Raw genomic sequence first — 27,109 nt, 5'->3', positions numbered from 1 at the left:
CAGAGTTCCTTCTGATTTAGGTTATGAGAATATAAACCTAAAAGTGCTGTTAAAACTTTTTTTTTTCTCTTTTGGTCAGAACATCCTTTGATAGTGTGAATTGGGTATAACCATCTTGTTCCATCCACACCTCGCCGAAGATGATGATGATGATGTATGTGTATATGTATGTGTGTGTGTGTATACACATGTATGTATACATTTTTGTTGTTGTTGTGTTTTGTTTTTAAGAGAAAGTTGCCATTAAGAGAGAAGGTGAGCAGCCAGGGAGCAATTACATCACTTTCCACAATAATTTTATCTCTGTCTTCAACTCTGGATCAATTAAGAAGGAAAAGATTCTTGTGGTCCTTGCTTATCATACTTTTTGAAGATCTCTTCATTCTTTAAAAGTAGTTTTTCCATAGGGTTGCCAATTACCAAAATCCTTTGTTGTTGTTGAATTTCCAGTGGAAACACAAATAGATAGATTGGTCCAAATGGCTAATGGATTTTTCTCTATAACCTCTGTCTAGAAAACAGAAATGAAACCATTTTCCCTGGCTCATTCATTCACCACTGTGTCTCAGCTAGCTAGTTTTTTTGACAAGGCATCCAGAATGAAAGTTGGTTCAGTGAAACCCAACTGAGGCTGACTCAAAGGGTCATAAGTGAGGGGAGATTTTCTTAGATCATGCTGAAGGTGGGTTGTGGAGGGGGAGAGTGAGGTAGGACCTATATTGCTGTCTCCAGGACAGGGAAATGTCAGGACACTGGAAATGTAATAAGTGAGAATTCCTGAGGCCCAGCTGCTCAACTTAGCCCCATCTAGTCATCTCAAGTTATATAGACAGAAGTTCCAATGTGGGCCAGCATTCTGTGTTCTTTGAAGAGATAGGAAACTCATGGGAGGTTCCATGTCTTTAGGAACTCTGACTGCATCCTGAAACTGTCTTTCACTCATTCTCAACTCTATCTTGTCATTCTCCCACCCCCAAAATGATCATATGTATTTTTTTCTATAGATTATAAATGACTGCCCTAATTGAGGAAGAAAAATATCCAATGCTGCCTGGTAGTGGTTACTCAAGGAGGTGAGGCTTTGAAGGCCATGATTGACAATAGAGGAATGGGCAGAACTTTGGGTAAGGGCTACATACAGTATTAGAAATAAAGAATATTGAAATGAATATGGTGCTGTCTATGACCTTGGGGACTCTGTTGTGACACATAGGAGAGTTTTTAATGGGAAATAGAAGATAGCAACTATGTAAAGGATTGGAGCTATGAATGACAGGCTCAGAGATTTAGCCTTTATCTATGATGTAGAAAAGAGTCAGTGATTATTTTTGAACAGCAATGAGTGACATCATTTCATCTATTAGAAGTTGGATTCTAATATTTGCAAGTGTTTGTTGAAAACATGACATGATATTTTGGAAATATTACTGTGGCAGGAGGAACTAGGCAGAATGTGGCTTGTACAAAAGAGAGTAGAATAGGGAAACAATTAGAAGGTCTTTTAGAAAAACTCCTGCTGAGAATATATATGTTTAGATCACAGTGTTGACCTGAGAATAGGATATATACATGCACATTGATTGGCAGAACTGTTGGTGTTGAAGGAGAGAGAAGAGTTGAGGATGATAACAAAATCTTAATGTCTGGGTGGCTGAGAGACTGGGCACACTATCTGAGGAGTTTTTGTGATTCCACGGGCCTAGGAATCAAATGACTTGACCATTGGGTAATGAAGAATGAAGAAGCAGTGAATAACAGTTTCAAGATAAAAAAAAATGTCCTTCTCTTTAGTAGATTCAGCATTGTTCTGAAGCAATATCATATTTTCACTTTAGACTGATTTCATGAAAGTATTACTAAAGAATCTCCATAGACCATCTCCCAATTTTGAAAATTTCTACAGAGCTAAGCCTCCTTCTATTGGTTTTTGTTGGTTTTAAGAACGTGTACAAGGGCAACGTAATCTAAGTGTTTTGTTGTTGGTATTTTCTTTTTAATTCTGGTGGCTTTCCCATACTGTTGATTGGTCCCAGTGGGTATAGTCTTTGAAAGTCTCTTGTTATTGTTGTGTGCCACCCAGTAAGTTCCAACTCGCACTGTACAGGGTTTCCAAGAGCAAATGGTGGATTTGAACTGCTGCCCTTGTGTTACCAGTCTAGTGTTTACCCTACTGTGGTGATGCCCGAAAAAGACATGTAGAAATCCTAACCTCTGTTACCCCCCTTTATCTGAAAATATGATCTTATTTGGAAAAAGGGTCATTGTAGATATAATTAACTCAAGGTAAGATCATACTAGATTCCTTTCTGAGCTTTAAGTCATATGACAGGTATTTTTGTAAGAGTAAGGCAGACCGAAGAGGAGAATACACAGAGGACAAGATCCTGGAAGACAGAGGCAGAGACTGGAGTGTTGCTGTCACAGCCCGGGAATGCTTGGAACTGCCAAAAGCTGGAAGAGACAAGGGAAGAGAAGGTTCTCCCTGAGCCTTTTGAGGAAGCATGGCTCTGCCCATATTTTGAGTTTGTACCGCTGGCTTCCAAAACTGAGAGAATAAATTTCTGTTGTTTCAAGTAATCATGTTTGTAATAACTTGCTACAGTGGCTCCAGGAAAATAATGTAAATGCTTCTCTGTTTTTTAAGTTTTAGTGAATATTTCAGAATGAGCTGACAACTTTAAAACAATTTTTTCCTAAGTTGATCGGAGACTCATTAAGGCAGTATCTTGCTAGAATCTTTCAGACTCAGGAATTGATGATTATTGTCCAAAGGGGACCCATCCTGTGAGTGGAGTGCTTAACCAAGGGACTTTTTGAAAGAGCATTATTATATCTACTTCTCCAAGTTACAGAAAAATTATTAGCTACTAGGAAATCATAATAAAAGTTTATTATTTAGTAGTGATTGAGCTAATATGTCACTCAAAAGCTTATTATTTCTGTACTACAACTGATAATATACCCTATTTCAAATAAGCCTAATAAAATCTACAAACAAAAAATAATATAATTTGAAAGAAGATTCTTTACTTCTAGAATTCATTGTAAGGTTGCTATAGCTCGAAGTACTGGGCTTCTATAGTGTTTTAAGATAATGCTATAGTAAGGAGCTCTGGTAGCGTAGTGGTTACGAATCAGGCTGCGAACCTTAAGGTCAGCGGTTCGAAACTACCAGCCGCTCCGCGGGAGAAAGATGAGGCTTTCTACTCCCGTAAAGATTTACACCCTCGGAAACCCTGTACAGGGTCGCTATGGGTCGGACCCGACTCGATGGCACTTAACAACAACAACATAGTAATATAATGTTCCAGTGCTAATATCAATTAGATTCAATGCACAGAATGGGAACCTAGTCTCTGAAAACCTCAGGGGATATTCTGAGATGAATAAGAAAGATGAGTTTCAAAATGACATAAATCAAGATAGCAAAAGGAGAACAATATTTGTTTTGTTAGTAACTACACCAGCCTTAGGCAGGCAGGATGGGTTAGAGATGACTCATCTCTGAGGTGGGGTTTGCAAACCTGACAGCAGTTTCCTACGGGCCATGGCAGCTGCTCGGTGACTTTCATACTCCACAAAAGCGAAGCCCCGGTTTTTGGTTTTATCAGCAGCACTTGGGTAGACAATGACATCCACAACTCCTTCAGTGACCTTTTTCATCTCTGAAAGGATTTCTTCTCTTTTTTTGGTTTTTGGGATTCCCCCAACAAACAATCGGCAGTTGTCCACGCTGGCACAAACCCCTAAGAGACGCCCATTTCTGCAAAACAGAGTAGGCATTTTGATTAATGATAATCTTTGTGTGATTAAGATTTAAAAGAGAGGTAGAAAATGTATGACCACCTCAGTGATGTGTTTGGTCTTCATAAATTTGGGAAATTTGTCAATTATTTCATACTTTTATAGAAAAAAAACCTGAAGACAAGTAGCATCTACTCTCTTTAAATGTGCAGTCACATGTTGTTTTCAATTCACAACACTTCCTATTTCCCCCAGTACTGAAGCCAAGAAGGAGCTCTGATAGCGTCATGGCTATGATTCGGGCTGTGAACCTTAAGGTCAGCAGTTCAAAACTACCAGCTGTTCTGTGGGAGAAAGATGAGGCTTTCTGCTCCTGTAAAGATTTATAGCCTTGGAAACCCTATACAGGGTCACTATGAGTCAGAATCGACTCCACGGCACATAACAACAACAACAACAACAACTGAAGTCAACACTCATTACCTTTACAACTGGCTCATATTACCCATGCTTGTTCTTCAGAGGCATGGGTATCTGCAACACCTGGTATTCCTTTTCTATTCCAGATACATAGAGAAGCTGTTTTGATAGCATTAAAAACAGCCCTTTACAGTTGTACAGATTTTTGTTGTTAGGTACCACCGAGTTGGTTCTAACTCATAGCAACCCTATGCTCCACTGAGCAAAACACCGCAGCAGGTCCTGTACCAGCCGCACAATTGTTAGTGCATTTCAGCCGTTGTTGCAGCCATTGTGTCCGTCCATCTTGTTGAAGGTCCTTCTCTTTTTTGTTGACCCTCTGCTTTTCTAAGCATGGTGTCTTTCTCCAAGAACTGATCTCTCCTGAAAACATGTCCTAAGTATATAACACAAAATTTAGCCATTCTCACTTCTAAGGAATATTCTGGCTGGACTTCTACTACACAGCTTTGTTCATTCCTTTGGCAGTCCATGCTATATTTAATATTCTTCACCATCACCATAATTCAAAGGCATCAATTCTTCTTCAGTTTTCCTTATTCACTGTACAGCTTTCACATGAATAGGAAGCAATTGAAAATACCACGGCTCACTTCAGTGATGTGACTTCTTCGCTTTGTTCTAATGCAATATGTCATCTGCTTTCTTAACTGGTACTTCCATGGGTATTCATTGTAGTTGTTGTTGTTGTTATGTGCCGTGGAGTAGGTTCTGACTCATAATGACCCTGTGTAGCGTTTCCGAGGCTGTAAATCTTTACGTGAGCAGAAAAACCTCATCTTTCTCCCGCAGAACAGCTGGAAGTTTCGAACTGCTGACTGTGAGGTTCACAGCCCGATTCGTAACCACTACGCTACCAGAGCTCCTTGTAGATCCAAGTAAAATAAAATCCTTGACAACTTCAATCTTTTTTCTATTTATTATGATGTTGCTTATTGTTCTAATTGTGAGAATTTTCATTTTTTAGGTGTAATCCATACTGGAGGCTCTATGTACTCCTTGATCTCTGTTAGTGGTGCTTCAAGTCCTCTTCTCTGTCAGTGAGCAAAGGTGTGTCATCTGCATGTCGCAGGTTGTGAATGAGTCTTTTTTCAATCCTAATGCCACATTCTTCTTAGAGTAGTACAGCTTCTCAGAATATTTGCTCAGCACACAGACTGAATAAGTACGGTGAAAGGATACAACCCTGATCTGCACCTTTCCTGATTTTAAACCATGCAGGATCCCCTTGTTCTATTTCAATGACTGCCTCTTGATCTGTGTAAAAGTTCTGCATGAGCACCATTAAGTGTTCTGGAGTTCCCATTCTTCACAGTTACTCATGATTTGTTATGATACACACCGTCTAATCACTCTCCATAACCATGCACAGATAATCACTCTCTATAATAAAGCACAGGTAACATCTTTTTGGTGTTCTCTGCTTTCAGCTAAGATCCATCTGACATCAGCAATGATATCCTTCATTTCACATCCTCTTTTGAATCTGGCTGGAATTACTGACAATTCCCTGTTGGTGTTCTACTACATCGACAAGAAATATTTTCAGTAACATGTAATTGTGTGTAATATTAATGATATTGTTCAATGATTTCCACATTCTGCCAGATTAGCTTTCTTTGGAATGGACATATATATGGATCTCTTCTACTTGGTTGATTAGGAAGCCTTCTTCCAAATTTCTCAGCATAGACCATTGAGCACTTTGCTGTTGCATCCATTTGTTGAGACAGTCCAGCTGTTAACCCATCAATTACTGGAGCCTTGTATTTTGCTAGCTGTCCTCAGTTTAGCTTCTTCCTTCTGTACCACTGTTAGATCCTATGTTTTCTCCAATATTGTTGATCAATGTTAAAGTGATTCTGTGTGTTTCTCCCATCTTATTTTGATGTTTCCAGTGTCATTCAATATTTTGCCCACAGAACCCTTCAGTATTTCAACTTGAGGGTTGAATATTTTTTTCCCCAGTTCTTTCAGCTTGAGAAGTGAACAGATTTTACAAAAAATCTTATTTGCATATGATTCAGTTAGAAGTTGTGAGATATGCAGTTGTTGTTAATTGCCATTGAGTCACTTCGACTCATAGCAACTCTGTATAAAGTTTCTAAGGAGGGCTGGTGAGCAGTTCAGACCAACCTTGCAGTTGAATTCTTATCCTAGATATCAGGATTCCAAGATAAGCAGTGATGGTGGTGGTTATGTACTGTGGAGTCGGTTCCGACTCATAGCGACCCTGTACAGGGTTTCCGAGGCTGTAAATCTTTACGGGAGCAGAAAGCCTCATCTTTCTTCCGCGGTAGTTTTGAACTGCTGACCTTAAGGTTCGCAGCCCGATTCGTAACCACTACGCTACCAGAGTTCCTTAAGATAAGCAGGCTGGTGGCTGTGTGCCGTGGAGTCGGTTCCGACTCATAGCGACCCTGTATAGGGTTTCCGAGGCTGTAAGTCTTTACGGGAGCAGAAAGCCTCCTCTTTCTCCTGCAGAACAGTGGGTAGTTTCGAACTGCTGACCTTGCGGTTCATAGCCCGATTCTAGTAACCACTATGCTACTAGAGCAGAGAGGGTATTATTTCCATTTTACAGATGGAGAACTTGAGATAACAAGAAATTCAATGATTTGTTTTCAATTGATAGGTTTTAAAGTGAAAAAAAAAGCCCGTCCTGGTGTGGTGCTGTAGTGTAAGCACTGGACTGCAAGGTCATTTGAACTGCAAGGTCGATGGTTCAAACTCACCAGCCACTCCTTGGAAACCCTGTACAGGGTTGCTACGAGTTGGAACCAACTCGGCGGCACTAAACAATAACAACAAAAGTATAAAATTGACGCTAACTCTCAGGCTATTTCTGTCACTCTGAAGTATTGCTTATTAACAATAATTGTAGTATGATTTCATTGGCAGAGTATAGATAGATTAAATTTTTCTGGAGAACATTTTGACCAAGTGTATTGAAAGTCTTCAGTGTAAGAAATCATTGACCAATAATGCTTCTTTCATGAATACATCCTAAGGATATTGAGAAGAGTAAATACGTACATTCATTACTGTGTTATTTATAATAGCCTTCAATTTAGAAATGAGAGAAATATATTCCACAGAAAAGAACTGATTTAATATATCAACAGAGGTGATACTGGCTTTGAGCATTTCCTCATATGCACTATAGTTTGTTTATGGTCTCTGACCCTTGCCCACTAAATGCCAACAGCCACTCCCCAGGTCATCCAAAAACAACTTTCATCTTTCTGATGCCCACTCCTGATTGGGAATCACTGGTAACAAAAAATTGACATTTATGTCATAAAATACCCTGCAGTAATATACAATAGTAATGTAGAAGGATATTTATTGGTTAGAAAAATTAGTTCATAATATATTCCTAGCTTGATAAAAGAAAAGTTGTAAAATAAATCTGTGAAAAGGTAATCTTGATTAAATGTATAGACAAGACTAGAATTATAGATAGTATAATATTAAAGAATGGCTTATCTTTAATATGGAGAAATAGGTTTTTAACTTTTATTCCTTTGTGCATTTTGATCTTTTCTGTGTGCTGTGCATTAGGCTGACAAGACTTTTGTAATAACTCAGTTATTAAAAACTCTTCATGCATTGTGACTATAAACTCTCAGACACATGAGTAGGAGTTGGTCTGACTTGTTGAAACTCGTGACTCTTGGTTGTGTGACAGGCGTCTTGACTAGGATTGAGTCACTGTCCTAGTGTCTATTATGCTTGGTTGAAGAACTAAGGGCCATATAGCAGATCCATAGCAGGTCCATTCTTTCGGTGAATATTGCTCTAGGAAAGTGTGTGTTTTTTAGGAGAATGAGAGTGGGAGGAAATAATTGATAAAATGATCTTCCTGGTTTTTTTCAACTTCACATAAAAATGTAATTTAAAAACTATATTATATTTGAGAGTTGCTTAATACCAAGCGAAACTAGAGTTTCCATATCCTGTTTTTAAATGGTGTGGCTTATCAGTCACATTCCCCTGAACTATTTAAAGAGAAAGAGCCATCTCTTAAAAGCTGGCATGACTTTAATATCTCCATAAACCAAGCATTTAAGCAATGCTTGTTGTTGTTACCAACTCATAGCGACCCTGTGCACAACAGAACAAAACACTGCCCAGTCCTGGACCAACCTCACAATTGTTGCCATGCTTGAGCCCATTGGTGCTACCACTTTACCAATCCATCTTGCTAGCGGTCTTCCTCTTTTTCTCTGACCCTCCACCTTTTCAAACATGATATCCTCCTCTAGAGACTGGTGCCTTCTGACAATATATCCAAAGTATGAGAGATAAAGTTTGGCTATCCTGGCCTCCAAGGAGTTGTCTTGCAAATTTCTTGGCAGAGATGAGTGAGTGCCTCCAGTGCCACCTCACTTTCTTGGAAGATTTCAATTTTCATTTCCATCAATTCCTGGTGCTTCCTTCAATGCACTTTGGACTTCTTCCTTCAGTATAACTGGCTCTTGATCATATATACTGGGCTGTATTTTATTCTGTTGTGCATAAGGTCACTGTGTGTTGAAACCAACTCCATGATACCTAACAACAAAATATATATGAGATCAGCCATTCCAAACACCAGGTTAAGCTTTTTAGAATCTTTATTGTATCCACACAGTAAATACCTTGAAACAGTTGAACAACAACCAATTCTTTTCATAACAGTGATTCTGTGTATTCCTTCTATCTTCTTTTGATGCTTACTGCATCATTCAGTAATTTGCCCAGAGAATCCTTCAATAATGAAAGTCGAGGCTTGAATTTTTTCTTCAGTTCCCCCAGCTTGAAAAATGCTGAGTGTGTTTTTTCCCTTTTGGTTTTCTGACTCCAGATCTTTGCATATTTCATTATAATATTTGACGTTATCTTCTCCAGTTGACCTTTGAAAATTTCTGTTCTGCTCTTTACCTCCTCATTTCTTCCATTTGCTTTAGCTTCTCTGTACTGGAGAGCAAGTTTCAATGTCTCTTCTGGCATCCATTTTGATATTTTCCTTCTTTCTTGTCTTCTTAATGACTTTTTGCTTTCTTCACATATGGTATTTAATGTTTAGTGAATCTTTAATGATGATGATGATGGTATGACCATTGTGGATCTTTTCCAAATAAGTGTCTTTATTCCTGGAGATATGGTGGTTGAATGAAAATTGAAGGTCATCTTTTCTGCAAGGAAGTTTCTCATTCTAGAAGATTTGTTCATGGCAGAGTGGAGGTAAGTTACCTTGGCTCCAGTCTCTGTTCTTCTATTTCCTATTCCATTTGCCAAACCCTCTCATTTTTACAGCCACTCTGTGCCTTTCTCTTGCTCCTGACACTGAACCTGAAATTTGTCTGGATCTTGGTCAGTAGCTTTCTCTTCCCTAATTCTTTGTCACATTTCTCCTTTTCCATCAGCACCATTATAACTCTCAGCAAACATTTATAGAACACCTATGTGTGTCAGGCCCTGAATGGTACATGTTTTATATCATTTATTTTTCATTACACCTTTGTGAGGTAGGTGTATTTTAATCTATTTGACTGGAAACTGTCTCTTTAAATTTTGAGGAGATCTGTGTGCATGCGTAGTAGAACCCTCCAAGGGTGGGGCTGGGGTGCCCACTAGCCCAGGCACCCCTATAGTCACCAGAATGGAGGTGCGCAGACAGCAAGGGACCAATGAACAGCTACCAAAAGAGAAGAATGTCCACACCTTTATCTCAGTGGTTCTGCCAGGCATCTGTGGCCGCTCCGATCCTTTCCCCACGTGGTCTCACCCAAGATGGCGGCTCCTGGAGCAGCCAAGCGTCCCGGACTAGAAAGCAATAGATTTCTTGCTTCTGCCACAAATTCCCCCAGCTGTGAGCCTTCCAACCTTCTAAGTATTCCTTTATATGTGGTTCAGAGTTCTGGGACCATCCCCTGAACCTGCTTGGTCGGGTATTCTGTGTTGTTGTTGGCGGAGCTCTCTGCAATACGTCCACCCGATCCGCCATCTTGTTTGTTCTCCCTAATCTATTTGATACATGAAGAAGCTGAGACTCACAGGGGGCACTGTTATTTATCAATAACACTGGGAAATGAATTGCATTAATTATTCATATCCTTCTAGCTTCAAAAAGTATAGACAGGCTCCAGTGGGTAGCAATGTGTTAAGTAGATATAAAAAACCCTGTTAAATTCCCTACATAGTCAATTTGACTTCTATGTCAACTCAATAGCCATTTGGGGAATAACCCTCACTTTTAGGATGTCCAGTTCCATGAAAGACCAAAGAATGAGGAACCCTCCAATCCCTGAAATCATACAGCTGTAATATTAAAAAATAGCTTTGCATAACTCTTTGCAAAGCACTTTAATATATATTATTTTATATGATGTTTTTGCTCAGAATAGTTTTGTTGGGTCCAGTGATAATGGTAAAAGTGATGTTCTGAGAAAATAAAGGTTAGTTTAAAGGGCTCTGGGCTAGTTCTTAGGTGTTCCATACACCAAAAAAAAAAATCCTCCAAATGTCACACAGATCATGTGAAGGCATGTGTTAGCAAGGAGTTTTCTTTCTATTTCCATAGTCTAGCATGCTTCAGAATTTACCCTGGAATTGAATGACTAGGCCACTGTTATTAGTTGATGTTGAATCAATTACAACCCATGGTCTCCCCATGTGTGTAGAGTAAAATTGCTCTCTAGAGTTGGATTTTAAGGTATGATCCTTTGGAAGCCGATCTCCCGATTGTTTTCTGAGGACCACTAGGTTCAGATTACCAACCTTTTGGCTAGTGGTTGAGAGCTTTATCATTTTAGTCACCCAGAGGCCCTCTAGGGCATGAATAATTGCCAGATCTAATAGAGCTTCCTGTAGCTGAGTTGCTGAAGAAAAAAACAAACCAGTAATTAATTGATTTATAGAATTTTAAGACTAAAGTGTAGCTAATCTGGAGCCTAGAGAAAGTAGGAGAAAAATTAATGGGAACACTGCTTCCTTAAATTTAAGACACCATCATTTTTTTTATGTATTTCAGTTTCAGAAAAGGAAATAGATATAAAAATCTGCATTTTAGAATTGATTTTATATGCTATAATATTGATGAATTGATATAATATTGATGGACTGATACAGTAACGATAACATTGGGCTCAAACAGGAGCTCTGTGAGGCTGGTATAAGACTGGGCTGTATTTTATTCTGTTGTGCATAAGGTCACTGTGTGTTGGAACCAACTCCATGATAGCTAACAACAAAATATATGTAAGAGATCAGCCATTCCAAACACCAGGTTAAGCTTTTTAGAATCTTTGTTGTATCCACACAGTAAATACCTCTGTAATGGGTACTATTATACCTACTTAACAGATGAGGAAACTGAGGCTCAGAGAGATTAAGTTACTTGGAGGGCTGCAAATGAAGCTTGTATGACTCCTGAACTATTGCTTTTTAACTGTTACATTAATCATTTTCCCAGATGGCACAGGGCTTCCTGATTTATGATCATAACCTAGACCTGGTGTAGCGCTTAAGGATAAGTACTGGACAGCTAACTTCAAAGTTGGCAGTTCCAAACCACCAACTGCTCCTTAGAAACGCTATACAGGGTCACTATGAGTCAGAACCAATTTAATGGTACTTAATAACAACAACAACCTCCCCAAAGTATATTTTAGAACTCAGAAAATTTCATGTAACTAGCTCTGTCTCCATACAGTAAGTACTGGACTGTGAACCACAAGGTCTGCAGTTTGAATCCACCAGGCACTCAGTGGGAGAAACATGAGGCTTCTGCTCCCTAAAGATTTAAGGCCTGGGAAACCCTATACAGGGGTGCTATTAGTTGAAACCGACTCGCCGGCGCTCAACAACAACAAAAACAGCCCTGTTTCCAATGTATAAAATTGATTATTGACTCCAAAAGTCCACTCATGTCCTGGTACACTCTTCTAGTGCCGCGTTTTTAAATACTGTCTATATTTGACTGACTCACACAGTATGAGCAAATGGTAACCTTCTCTCTTAGCTACAAAATTATGCAAACACTAGCTCCACATTTCCGATGAGAAGTCCATTGTGTATCTCAAATGTAAACTGCCCCAAACAGAGCTCTTCATGTATTTTCTGCTATATCTCCAGTCTTCTCTTAATGACACTGTTATTGTTGATGTGAAGTGCTGTTGAATTGGTTCTGACCCATAGCAACCCTGTATAGGGTTTCCGAGGAATGAGTGGTGAGCTTGAACCGCCAACCTTGCAGTTCAAAACAGCTTTGCAGTCCAGCACATTAACCCACAATGCCACACCAGGACTCCTCTTAATGATACTACACATCCACAAGTATTTGGACCAAAAGTCTAGGTGTCCTCCTTGAATCTTTTCTTTCCCTCTTGCTGAACATCTAAAAAAGCAAGTTGTATCAACTCAACCTCCAAAATACACTTCAGATCTGATCCCTTTCCATCACCTTCACCACTAATCTCTTAATCTAACCACCACCATGTCTTGCCTAGATCTAGACTACTGCTAACTGGTGTCCATCTTTCAATTCTTACCCTGCTGTAGTCCCTTCTCCACTGAGAGGACATAGTCATGTTTTATAAAGCATAAGTCTATTAAAACCCTTCCTATGATGTCTTCTTTTGATTAGTATGAAATCTGAGTTCTCTGTCCTGGTATAGAAAACTCTCCAACATCACTGCCTTTATAAACTCTCTAGTCTGTGTCCTCTGATCCAGGCACATTGGTCTTCTTTGTGTCCCCCCAGCACACAAGGATGCTCTCTGTGGCTTTGCCCTGGCTCTTTTTTAATGTACTCACCTTCCCACAGCTCTGTCTCTAGCTTTTTACTCAAGTCTCTCATATGAAATTTCATTTCCCCAGAGCATTTTCTAAATGCCACCAAGTTACCTCCTCACAGAACTTTATCCCATATGCTGGTTGTATTTTTTCATACTCTTCAAAATAATTGTATATATTCATTTGTTTACAGTGAGAATAGGAAAAGGTACTTTGATAAATTTCCAGTATTTTGAAAAGTGTCCAACACATATTTATGAAATTGAAAAATGAATCAAATTTGTTTTCAACATTTCACAGACCTTAGTTTGACACCTCATAGTGTGGGTATTAAATACCATTTAAATTAAATTGATTTTATGGTAAAGAGCTATCTTATTTTCTTTCTGACTTGGCTGTCTTTTGAATGCACAGGTGTGGTGCTATAGGGTAAAGCACTGGACCAGAAGGTTGGTTTGAACTGCAAGTTTGGTGGTTCAAACTCACCAGCCACTCCTTGGAAACACTATACTCTCTATGAGTCAGAAACAACTCTATGACACTTTATGACAACAGCAACAACAGAGAAATAGGTATAGTTGTGTTAGCTGATTCACTTTTAATGTAGAACAGATAGATCTTACCTAATTTCATAATTATTAAGTTGCTTGATTGCATTCTTGGCTTCCTGCTTATTTGAGAATGTTACAAAAGTATATCCTCTATTGTTGCCATTAAAATCCATCATCATTCTCATTTCATAAATTTTACCAATCTATAAATAACAGAAAATAGAAAATTAATGTTTGTAAATTTTTACTTCCAAACAAAACATTAATGTTCATGTGTACACCACGCACACACATAAACATATAAACACACATACACACACAGAGTTTTCTTTAACTTTACCTCCTACCAGTATTTGCCATTTGCAACCCATGTGGAATGGTTTGTATATTTTCCTGCTGGATTTAGCTCTATGTTTTCTGACTCATAGGCAAAGTCAAGTTCAATAAAGAAAATGTGTTCAAGTGGTATGTCAGCCTGAATTAACAGAATATGTTTTTTTTACAAAGCAAATAAACTTTCTTCATACAATTATCCTGGGATTCACACAATGTTTAATAAGAGACCTGAAAAACATATTTGCCATCAGAAGTATCATTTCTTGATTTATTTTTTTCCCTGCTTTCTAAACTCATCCCTCTGAAGTCTTCAAGTGTTTAATCTTAATTGGTTTAACTTTGTAAAACAAAGACAAGGAATACTCCTTTGGAACCTTCTTAAATGTACATTTTAGTTGTCTTTGCCTCTACTCCCCACCCCCTGCCAATTATGACATCAAAATAAGCATAGAAGATGCACTACAGAGAATGACTGGGAAGCCTTGCTATTTTGCCAATCTAAAGGCTTGAGGGAAATACAATTTTCACACAACTGACACAAGCCCAAATCTTCCATTGTAGGAAGACAATTGCTCTATTCCTCTGGCTACAGCTGTTCTGCTGGTCCATGTACTACTCCCTCCTCCCACCCCATCTTTTCTCTAGCAATTCAGACTGAGCAATTGATTATAGCTGGCTGCTATAAGATGAGGTGACCCAAAGAGATGGAAGGGACACATGAAGGCATAAGAGGTGTCATTAAACATGTGGTATTACATTAGTGGTTGGTTACTGCTTGGTTCAGACCCACCTCACCTCATCCCAAGGTAGTCAGGGATGGACATTTATTTCTTCATGGTTTATGGGTAAAGAGTTTGAGGATGTTTCCTCTGTATTTCAGGTTCAGTACATAGATGGCTACAGAATTGAATCTTCATAATTTGTACATATGTCAAGTGGTGGTGATAGTGGTTATGTGCCGTGGAGTTGGTTCCGACTCATAGTGACCCTGTACAGGGTTTCCGAGGTTGTGAGTCTTTATGGGAACAAAAAGCCTCATCTTTTTTCCATGGAACAGCTGGTAGTTTCTAACTGCTGACCTTGCAGTTCACAGCCCAATTCGTAATCACTATGCTATGTAAATAAAATTGGGAGTATTTCTGAATCTGATGCTGGTACACATACACACATATGCACACACACACTCTTGATTTGGTATTTAAGGAAAAAATAACTAAGTTGTCATTTTTACTAAAATTTCCAGGCATGCTACTACTTCTAAAAATCTCTTAGTAAATTATTGAGAGTAAATATTAATGTTGTATTCTGTCTTCAATTTTGATTTAATAATAAAATATCATTCAGAATTAAAACTAAAGATATTAATTCTTTTATAAGTATATAAAAAATGACTTTGAGAAAGCAAGTTCTCAATCTTGTTGATCATTTAAGGCAGAAGAGAAATTCAGATTTATAGAAGAAAATCCCCTCAGGCTGAATATGTATATAATATACACATTCTTCCTATATGAAAATGTTGTATCTTATTCAATCATATTAAAATATCAAGTAGGAGGAGTCAGATCATATTTTAGAGGTTGTCATGCTATCTAGAGTTTTAGACAAATGCAGTGTGCAGTGAGATGATTATGCCTGTAGAGAGATGGGGGAATGAGATACAGATTTGAGACTCATTAGCACTGGCAGTTGAAACTGTCAGTAGCAGAAGGAAGAGTTGCATCAAGGTGAGAATAAGGGGACAGTCATAGAAAAGTCTTAATATTGTTCAGGATTGATGAATGATGACTGGAATGTGTCATTCGATGCCTAAGAGGAATGAGTGTTAGCAAAGTAAATAGAAGATAGTATTTTTGCCTTGAATGGTAAGAAAAATATTAAATTTTAGACTCACCTTTTCACATAATGGTATAAGTTCATCCTCAAAAAGATCTCGGGGAAGTTTTCCAATAAAAATTTCACAGCCCCTTTCTGGGGGTGCAGCATCCCAACCAGGTGGAGGGCCGCCATATTTCCTTTGTCCATTTTCCTGCAAAGCCAGAGTGTGGTGCAGACATATAAAGGTGAGAAGAAATCGACAGAATCTTTAATTTGATTTCCTAGGTTAATTTTCAAAATCTTTTCATAATAAGGAACATATTTATCATTGACAAGTAGTGTAGTTGAGTGGTCAGAGAATAAAAATTAAAGTCTCTTTTATATGGATATTAACATCATTCTTTGTGCCTCATAGATTTGAGATGAGCATTATGAAACTTGTAAGTGCTGAGCAGATATGACGGTAGATAAAGAAGTATTGCTGCAAAATCATAGAAACCCATATTTTTTTAAAAAACGTCAAAATGTGAAACAATGGTTTCTCAACATATCCTCCATCTGTGCATCCACTTCTGGAGGTGGTGTTTCCATCTAACCCTTCCCTAAGGAATTTTGTACTGTTCAATATACATCACATCAAATGGTAGTTTTACCATCCTCAGTGTATCAAATCATGTTCCTTTTCAATGTTTTTTGAGTTTGGTGATTAAAAAGATATCTGAAGGGTCAAGACTGGGCTCTAGGATGGATGTGGGTAAGGTTTCCCCGTGGGGGAAAAAATTTTTTTTTAACTTTTTTGTGTGAATTGAGTGATGATATATAGACAAAATCATCAGCTTTGCATCCAACAGATCATATACTTTGTTTCATCTCAATGATTATAATCCCCTCCATGCATAAACAGTTACCCACTTCCTCCTTGTGGTTCCTATTTCCATCCCACCCACCTTCCCATCCCTTCTCAATTTTGTCCTGAGGCCCCGCTAGAAAGAATGAGCAGATGGTTTGTTGTAATGGGAGGAAAAATTACATTTCTCAGTGCACCTTTCCTGGCCTCTTTTCCACCAATGCAGTTTTCAATTTTCTTAATAAACCTCATTATCATCCTGTGTTCTTTGGGAAAATTTATCAATATTACCGCTTGGGAACCCCCAAAACAGTCACCATAACCTTCTGAGCTGACCTCTCTTCCTTGAATTTAACTGGCTCAGCAGATCCCCTCAGAAACAATGCTTTTAATAGAAAATTTTTATTTAAAGCACCTTAAGTGCAAGGTTGGTGATTCAAGCTCACCAGCTGCTCCTTGGAAACCCTTACAGGGTTGCTATGAGTTGGAACCAACTTGACTGCACTTAACAACACCATGGAGACTAAGGAAGTCCTGGTGTGGCACTGTAGGATAAGCACTGGACTGTTAACCACAAGATCAGGGATTCAAACCCACCACCCACTCGATGGAAACCCTTACTGATCACTATGATTCAAACTGACTAGATGGCACTTAACAACACCTACTAAGGAGACTAAAGAATCCTGGTGTGATGCTGTAGGTTGGTGGTTCAAAGTCAACAGATGCTCCTCAGACACATTATACAGGGTCTCTAAGTTGGAACAAACAGACAACACTTAACATAAGCAAAGGAAACTAAAAGATCCCTGGTGATTCAGTGGGTTAAGCATTGGAATACTAGTCACAAGATTGGCAGTTCAAACCCATCATCCACTCCTTGGAAGAAATATATAGCTGTCTTTTTCCATAAAGATGCAGTCTTGAAAACCCTACGGAGCAGTTCTGCTTGACCTGTTGGGTTGCTATGAGTTGGAATCTACTTGACGGCAGTGAATTTTCTTTTCTTTTTCAAGACTAAGAAGTTTATTACAGAGAGAACTTGTCTGTAACTATTTACTCATCTCAGAGAAATGTTTAAGCATTTGGAATAAATCCATGCATATATGAACTAGAATTCTTGTAGCAGTACCTTTTTTGCTTATCCAAATACAGAGTTATTATTGTTGATGGCGGTGTTTGTTTTGTCATACAAAGTCACCAAACTGGATAATGGAAGAATTTGCCTGTAATCTGCGTCAGGTACCCTGATTTAATGAGAAGGCTGCATAGGAGAGTGGGAACGATGCTGGAGCTCAACTTCTTGGCTCTGTCACTCACTAGCTATGGGTCTTTGGCAGTTGTCTTCATTTTTCCATTCTTCAGTTTTCTCATATGCAAATGGGGATAATATCAGCTTTTGATCAGAGGAGAAAATGCATAAAATACTCATAGTCAGCTCTGGGGCATAGTATATATAGTTATGCAACCCTGTCTTACTTTCCTGGATTTGTTATTGTTGTTGTTAAGTTCCCAGAGTGGATTCTGACTCATAGCAACCCTAAAAGGATTTCCGAGGAGCAATTGGTGGGCTTAACCACCAATCTTGAGTTTAGCAGCCCAGTGCTTATCTGGTTGTTCCATATGCTAAGGAAATTTGGTCCCCTAAATTCAAAAGTTATGAGGACTAACATTTGAAGGAATAGATAGGCTAATTTTGGGGTTTGCTTTGTTGTTGTTATGTGCTGTGGAGTAGGTTCCGACTCATAGCAACCCTATGCAGGTTTCCGAGGCTACAAATCTTTACGGGAGCAGAAAGCCTCATCGTTCTCCCGCGGAACAGCTGGTAGTTTTGAACTGCTGACCTTGCGGCTCACAGCCCAATTCATAACCACTTGCTCCCTCACTTTGCTGTTGTTAGATACTATCAAGTCAGTTCTGCCTCATAATGACCCTATATAGAGTTTCCACCTGCTCCTTGGAAACCCTATACAGGGTCACTGTGAGTCTGAACTGACTCTATAGAACTTAACAACAAAGTGAGTGACTTAAATCTGCTTCCAAAGCTGCTAAGAGAGTGATTGGTATTTATTAATGTTGAACTGCTGTGTGGAAACAATGCTGTTTTCAAACTTAACTTGTTTTTTTGTTTTTTTTTTCCTTTCCTGTTGTCTTAACAGCCCCTGGATAAATTGAATGGCCTTTTGGGTGGAGAAATAGCATTGATGCTTCTTTGCAATACTGTCTTTATTCTTTGAGATTAAAGATCTAAAAGTAACTTCAGAGGCCCCAAAGTGAAGAACCACAGCTAATCTGAAATCATGACTTTTCTTTAGAAAGGTAAGCCAATTACTCTCCACTTAAGTACCTGTTGAAAAGAACACAATATAAGAATATAAAAGGAAAAGAGAAAAATTCCCCAGTGCATTACCATATACAGTCTTAGAAATAGTTATTGTTCATTGTTTTAGTCTACGCTTCCAAATATTTTTCTATGTATATTTTTATGATATATTATTTGTTTAATGATAATGTTTTATAAATCAGTTGTTTAAAATCAGGGTGGAACAATACAGAGTATCATTGTTAAATCTTTATATAGAGAATACCAAGTTAGGTCTTTTGCAGTTATGTTATTTATGATGTTAGTCCAAAGGTTCTCTGGGACACAGGATTTAAGTCACATTTATTGGCACAACTTATGTTTTATTCCTAATAATTTATGTCATGTTGCTTTAAATTAAATATATGTACATATATATGTCAAGTGGGTGTTATTTCTTACCTTAGTAACTTAAGAACTAAATATTTTTCATCTTCCATTAAATTTTTTAAATTTTTGCCTCAAGAGTTCTTTTATATCTTTCTTTGTACTCTGTTTTCATGTAAGATTACTCAGTAATTGAGTATAATTGAGGCATAGGAGAAATGAAATATTTTGTACTTACAGGGGGAAAATAACTTTAAGAACTTCCTAAAAGTATAAATTTTATGTTTTCAGGAACATTACAGATTTGCTTGCTTGTTCCACCCTTCCCTCCTTTCTTTCCTTCCTTGCACCCACCCATTCACTCACACACTCTATTTTCATCTCTCTCCCTGACCTCCACCTTTTGGCCTGTCTGTCTTTCCTATCTATATAGTAGTAGGAACCTAAGTGGTAGAGTGACTAAGCACTTGACTGCTAATCAAAAGGTTATCACTTCAATCCTATCTATCTGCTCTGCAAGAGAAAGACCTAATAATTTGCTCCCATAAAAACGAGCCAAAACAACCTATAGGATTGAGTGAATCCTAACTCATTTCAGTTCTGGAGGACAGAATAGACCTGTCAGGTTTTCAAGACTGTCATTTTTAAAGGAGCAGACTGACACATCTTTCTCCTGTGGAGGGACTGGTATGTTCAAATGGCTGATTTTTTAGTTTGCAGCAAAGCACTAAACCACTGCATCACAAAGGATCATTTCCATTAAGGATATTGATATTGTTATTGTTAACTGCTGTTGAGTCAGTTCCAACTCATAGCAAGCCTGTGTAGCGTTTCCAAGGAGCAGCTGGTTGATTTGAACTGTTGACCTTGCAGTTAGCAGTCCAATATTTATCCTAGAGCATCACACCAGGACTCCATAAACATTTCAGCCTATAAAACCCTATAAGACAATTCTTCATCACGTGGATCACCAAGAGCTGAAAATTGATGTAATGGTATATAACAACAATATGTCAGACATTACTCTAATGTGTCTAACAATGCCATGGTTTAAGTACTATTATTATCCTCATTTTCTGCAAGAGAGGATCCCTGGTGGCACAATGGGTTAAGCACTGGAATGCTAACCAGAAGGTTGGCAGTTTGAATCCACTAGTCACTCTGCAGTAGAAAGATAAGCTAGAGTACTTCCATAAAGATTTACAGCTAGGGAAATACTACAGAGCAATTCTGCCATGTCAGAGCTCTGGTAGTGTAGTGGTTATGAGTTGGGCTGCTCACCTCAAGGTCAGCAATTCAAAACTGCCAGCTGTTCCACAGGAAAAACATGAGACTTTACAGCCTCAGAAACCGTATGCAGTATCACTATGAATTGGAACCAACTCTATAGCACATAACCACCATTCGCTGGCAGTGAGTTTGTTTTCTCTTGTTTGTGTTGAGATATTAGGTCTAGTGTTGTTGTTGCCATCGAGTCGGTTCCGACCCATAGAGACCCTGTACAGGGTTTCCGAGGGTGTAAATCTTTACGGGAGTAGAAAGCCTCATCTTTCTCCCGCGGAGCAGCTGGTAGTTTCGAACCGCTGACCTTAAGGTTCGCAGCCCGATTCGTAACCACTACGCTACCAGAGCTCCTTAGTGTTGTTGTTGAGTGCCGTTGAATCAATTCTGACCCATAGCGACCCTGTATAGGGTTTCTAAAGAGTAACTGGTGATCTTGAACCACCGACCTTGTGGTTCAAACCGACTTTGCAGTCCAGTGCACTAACCTACAGCACCACACCAGGACTCCATATTCAGTAAAAATTTGGAAGTATTCTTTCTCCTCAGGTTGAGACAGCTAAGTGTTCATATTCTAATAGGTATAAAGTGGTTATTTCAGAAATTATAGTTTTACAAGCTTTGTTTGGAAATAAACAAGCAACTAGTAAATTTATCTTTAAGCTTTCTTTCTTGATATAATTGTTAAATACATCACCAACCAAACTATTTTGTACTTCTCATAGGTATGTTTTTGTTGTTATGTGGCGTGGAGTAGGTTCCAACTCATAGCAACCCTGTATAGGATTTCTGAAGCTATAAATCTTTAGGGGAGCAAAAAGCCACATCTTTCTCTTGCAGAGCAGCTGGTAGTTTCGAACTGCTGACCCTGCGGATAGCAGCACAATTCATAACCACTACGCTACCAGAGCTCTCATAGGTATAGGAAGATTCATCTCCTCATGGGCCATTATAATTGGACAGAAAAGTTTATTAATTGTCTTGCTGGGTTAGATATTTGAAAAAAAGTTGCCAGGATTATTATTGGTTTTTTTGATGGCAGAGCCTGACTGGTGTAGAAATGCCTCATTGTGCCACACTGGAGGAGAGCTGCTTCATGAATCTCCTACTGGGCTTGGAATGTACCAGTGGTGGAGGCCCAGGTCAATTTAAGACAGACACTAGACTGTAGTCATGGTGTTGGAATAGTTGTCCACTACTGGGAAAGAACATTTGGGTGTTAGACTGCTGGTATTTCAGGCACTATTTTTATAGTTTCAGAGTTTAAAATAAAATTCAGTTACAACTGCTCTTTCTCCTCTTGGCTGTTCCCCTTCTCATAGAATGTCTTCTCCCAGAAGCACGTATGTATTAATAGTTTAGAAAAAAAGTGTAGATTTTTATTTTCCATAATAGAATATTCATTAAGCTATTAGAACTTTATTGTTTCCAATTAAAGACTTAGAAACTATTTTCTGTTTCTAAAGTCATATAATAAGTTGAAAATGTCAACTTTGTGAATTAAAAATTAAGGACCTAATTCTAAACATAAATCCAGTGGCTTTAAATATTGGATACTAAATCTACTCACTAAGTTTATTTGTTAAAAGGGTTTAGAAAATTCTTCTGCCACAGAGATTTCAAGCCTTCATAGGTCCTCCAAGAGATTAGGTATACCATCTTTTTGACTTTGGATACAACCACACAACTAATTTTCATAAATCCTCTTAAGCAATTAAGTGGTAATGTGAATGCTGAAGGGACAGGGTTTATTTTGGCCACCTACCATCTGGATTTTTATATGTCTAGGGAATCTGGACAAAAACTACTTTTCCTTCATAGTTAAATCCCCCAGATATTTGCTTTTCTATCTTTGCTTGCAGTTGGGACATTCGTGGCTATAGTAAAACAATGTAAAATTGCAACACTACAAACTTTAGTGTTGACTACTAGTGATGGAAGGTATATTTTCTTATTACGCCAGATCTACAATATGGTTTGGAATCCTGGTGTGGCACTGTAGGATAAGTGTAGGGCAAGGTCCATTTGAACCACACGGTCGGTGGTTCAAACTCACTAGTCATTTCTCAGAAACCCTGTACAGGGTTGCTATGAGTCAGAACCAACTCAATGGCACTTAGCAACAACAACAATAATACAGTTTTAGATTTCATTCCCAGAAGCTTAGCTTTGAAATTGGTTCTCCAAGCCTAAAGTTTCTGTGAACCAATACCTTTTCGTTCTTTTTTTTTTTAAACCAGCCAGATCATTTCTGTTACTTGCACATAATAGCTAAAGCAACACCAAAAACTAATCCTAATTGAGCCAGGAACTGTATTAAGTACTTTACATATATTAACTCATTTAATCCTCTCAACAAACCTATAAGGATGATGCTACTAATACCCTCAGTTTACATATAGGGAAACAAAGGCATGGAGTGTTTCAAGTCACACAAACAGCAAGGGGGAGAGTCAAATTTGGAACACTAAGGTTTTGCTTGTAATCATTACACTTTTACTTTGGTTCTTACAGTAGCCCATATGTTCATTTCACAGATGAGGAAATTGAGTCCAACAAATTGAATAAAATCTGGTGGATTTCATGGCCTGTAGGCCATTCATTCCATATGTTGCATACTATACCTACTTTCTTGTTCAGTTTCTCCAAATATGGAGACCACATGGTTTTTTTCCTTACAAAAATGAGCCCTATCTATAAAGTGGAGGTGGTATGCCTTGTAGTCGGTTCTGACTCACAGCAACCCTCCATAGAATTTCCAAGGCTGTAAATCTTTATGGGAGCAAAAGCCCTTATAGAAGTTTCTCCAGTGGAGCCTCTGGTACTTTCAAATTGCTGACCTTGAGGTTAGTGGCCTGACTTGCAACCACTACACTACCAGAGCTCCCTAAACTGGAATGGTGTTAATGAAATCAGTTCAGTCTGCTTTCTCCTACGGGATAATTTCCAGTTCCGCTAACAGTTCTTTGAATTTTTTGTATTCCAAATCTGTAATCATCTTTTTGGTTCTTTGAGTGTTTTACTTCCCAAGAGGTACTTTTTCTTCCTAAATTTCTTGCATTTGGTCTCCTGTCCGTTCTCCAGTTATATTTGTATTTATTTCTCTTCCTGTTCTCTCAGGTGACAGCCAATCTAGTCATACTTGTTGGCGTTTCTCGCCTTTGTGAGCATGCCAGCCACCAGAACAGTGGGTACTAAGCTTGGCTAAGCTTCTGCCCACCATTCCCAGAGTTGGTGTTGATGTGTTGAAAACCTCTTTTGGTGTAGTATCGTTTGCAGTTTCTTAGCCTATGGCTTATTTTCTCCGTTATTGATTTATGAGACTGACTAAAAGCCTTTTTAAAATTTGACATTATTTGTACTGTTTTTGGTTTTTTGTTCAGATGCTGACTCAAAAAGACCCGATGTACAACAGAATGAATACTGCCCAATCCTGCACCATCTCCTCAATTGTTGCTTTTGCCCGTTGCTAGAGCCAGTGTGTCAGTCCATCTTGCCAAAGGTCTTCTTTTTCACTGACCCTCTAATTTTTCAAGATGATGTCCTTATCCAAGGACTGGTCTCTCCTAATAACATGCCCAAAGTATACAAGATGAAACTTTACCATCCTAACTTCTAAGGAGCACCCAGGCTGTACTTCTTCCAAGACAGATGGTTTGTTTTATGTTAGTCTGTGGTATGTTCAATATTCTTTGCCAACGCTGTATCTAAAGGCATTAATTCTTCCTCTTCAGCCTTCCTTATTTATTGCCCAGATTTTGCATGCTTATGAGGCAATTCAAAACACCAAGCCTTGGGTGAGGCACACCTTTAAAGAGGTCTTTTGCAGCTAGAGTGCCTAATGCAATAAATAATGTCATTTAATTTATTGTTTACTGCTTCCATAGGTGTTGATTGTGGATCCAAGTAGAATGAAATCCTTGACAACTTCAGTCTTTTCTCCATTTATCTTAGTCTTGCTTATTGGTCCAGTTGTGAGGATTTTTGTTTTCTTTATGTTGAAGTGTAATTGATACTGTTGCTGGTGTCTTTGAACTTCATCAGGAAGTGCTTCAAATCCTCTTCACTTTCAGCACACAAGGTTGTATCATCTGTATATTATTGTTGTTGTGAAGCGCCATTGAGTCGGTTCCAATCCATAGCGACCCTGTATAGGGTTTCTGAGGAGCAGCTGTATATTTCAGGTTATCAATGAGTTTTCTTCAATCTTGATGCTGCGTTGTTCTTCACATAGTCCATCTTCTTGGATGATTTGCTTAGCATGCAAATTGAATAGGTATGGTAAAAGTCTACAACCCTGATGTATGTTGTTGTTAAGTGCCGTCGAGTTGGTTCCAACTCAGCAACCCTGTATGGGGTTTCTGAGGAGTGGCTGCTGGGATTGAACTGCTAACCTTGTGGTTCTAACCAACCTTGCAATCCAATGCTTATCCTACAGCATCACACCAGGATTTCTTTCCTGCCTTTCCTAATTTTAAACCATGCAGTACCCCCTTGTTCTAGTCTATGTACAGTTTCTACATGAAAGCAATGAAATGTTCTGAAATTCCCATTCTCCACAATATTATCCATAATTGTTATGATCCATCCATACAAATGAATGTGTTTGCATAGTCAATTAAGAACAGGTAGCGACTTTCTGATATTATCTGACATCATTATCTGATATTCTTCATTCTGCATCCTCTTCTGAATCTGCCTTGAATTTTTCTGTTGATGCATTACTGTGTCTGTTTTAGGATTATCTTCAGCCAAACTGTACTTGTGCGTGATATTAATGTTTTGCTTGTTTGTTTATAAACCCCACATTGTGCTACTTCTTACCTCATTATATAATGGGTTCAAGGGAAATCAAAGGAGCCTCAAATAAGATGCACCAGAAAGAGTCTCTTATGTAGGATTATGCCTTTGGTCTGCTTAGAATGATTTTGTTGTTTAAGATCAGAAAGTCTTTTAGGGAGAATTCATTTTATTAATTTGATGTGAAAGTTAACCATGTGTTTTGCATATTTAGTTTAGTCATCTTCACCTCTTAAGATCAATGTATTTTATGTTTAAAAAAAAATCTAGTTTAGACTGAGCATTCTCAGGGAGCAGAATCGATTTAACTTGTATGCTCTGGAGGTCCGTATTACTCTTTTTAAATACTTTTGTAACAGATATGCAATATGAATGTTAGGTTTTTTTCTATACATAGAAAGGATAATGATTCTGTATAAAAATTAAATAAATATGATATTGAAATTCGTAGAAATGTGGAATTAAGAGTTACAAAGAAAAAAAAAGGCTTGGACATTAATTTAGCTTTTTTTTATCATGCATCCCAATGATTCAGAATATGAGATTATATTAGGTAGCTTAGAGGTTAGTATTTTTTGTTTTAATAGTTACTCATTTATTTTAATGTGTATTAGAAAATACAATTATCACAAAAGTCTGGTTTTTGCATTTACACAAATTTTAAAAGTTTATTTAAAAACTAATCTGGAGTAGAAATAGTGAGTTGATTTACCAAATTCTTAATAAATAATATTTATTGATGCCGTGTGTCTATAGTAAAAATCACAAAGAAAGGTGAAATATGACTTTTAACTTTTGGCCCTTAAAAATATGTCCATTTTTTCCACCTTCCACAAAGCCCTCATATTTGATCTAAAAACCTGCATGCTATGGCTTTTCCATGGAAACAACTATTGACAAATTATGTCATATTCCTTTTCCACTTTAAAAGGTTGACTGTCAAAGACTTAGTGTGCCCTGGTTCATAGTCATGAATTTCATTTTAAGTTATTTTGTCTTATGGAGGCAAAAACCAATTTATATAATCAAATATATGCATTTCACAACACTTTCTCTTAATAGTTTCCCTTTACCTTAGAGGATATGGTGGTGCAAATTGCTCCTTAAGAATTCATTCCTTACAATTTTGTAAATGTTCAAAAGCAAACAAACTTTAAAAAATAACTTGTATTTGGTCAAACTTTTTTATAATTTAAGTTTTTGGGTAATTCATGGGAATATTAAATTCAAGAATATCCTAGGTAAAATTAGAAATCAGAAAACATTCTTTTTGTGTGTGTGTGTGCATGCATTTCATCAGACAATTAGTAAAATGCCAATTCATTTTCTGTTCACATTTTGCAATAAAATTTACATAATGATGTATTCAAAGCATATATTTACTTTTCAGAGGCCATCAGTTTTTATGCTCATACTAACTTCTGACTGCACATATATCCTGACCTACTATTCTAATCTGTAAGGACCCTAAATTCCATCTAAAAAGTTATTAAGTGAAAACCTTAGTGATTCCTGCATCCATTTTGGGCTTTTATAAACTTTTTATGTAATACATAGTTTATTCAATTGGCCTATCCAACTTTTTATTTACTAACTATAGCATTTACCTGTTTGAATGATCTCTATAGTTGTTCTTGTTAGATAGCGCCATTGAGTCAGTACCCACTCATAGCAGCCCTATGTGCAACTGAAGGAAACACTATCTGTTCCTCTGCCCATGTTGGAGCCCACTGTTTCAGCTATTCTGCCAATTGTGTCAGTCCATCTCATTGGGGGGGGGGGGGG

General features: G+C 38.0%; 1 protein-coding gene across 2 annotated transcripts in view; it reads right to left on the bottom strand.

Moving 5' to 3' along the window:
- The window catches only part of A1CF (APOBEC1 complementation factor), a 78,999-nt gene that overhangs the window by 36,534 nt on the left and 15,356 nt on the right, over window positions 1-27,109 (bottom strand). For both annotated transcript variants that reach the window (XM_006831111.1, XM_006831112.1), the window contains exons 2-4: window positions 15,784-15,918; window positions 13,629-13,759; window positions 3,525-3,763 (exon numbers count right to left, since the gene is read on the bottom strand). In XM_006831111.1, coding sequence (XP_006831174.1) covers window positions 3,525-3,763; window positions 13,629-13,759; window positions 15,784-15,918 — 505 coding nt within the window. The remainder of the gene's footprint in view (window positions 1-3,524; window positions 3,764-13,628; window positions 13,760-15,783; window positions 15,919-27,109) is intronic.

Source organism: Chrysochloris asiatica, unplaced genomic scaffold, assembly GCF_000296735.1.
Source record: "Chrysochloris asiatica unplaced genomic scaffold, ChrAsi1.0 scaffold00003, whole genome shotgun sequence".
NCBI classification, from domain to species: domain Eukaryota; kingdom Metazoa; phylum Chordata; class Mammalia; order Afrosoricida; family Chrysochloridae; genus Chrysochloris; species Chrysochloris asiatica.
Note: the sequence above shows the minus strand (reverse complement) of the source record. Positions and strands in the feature narration are given on the sequence as shown.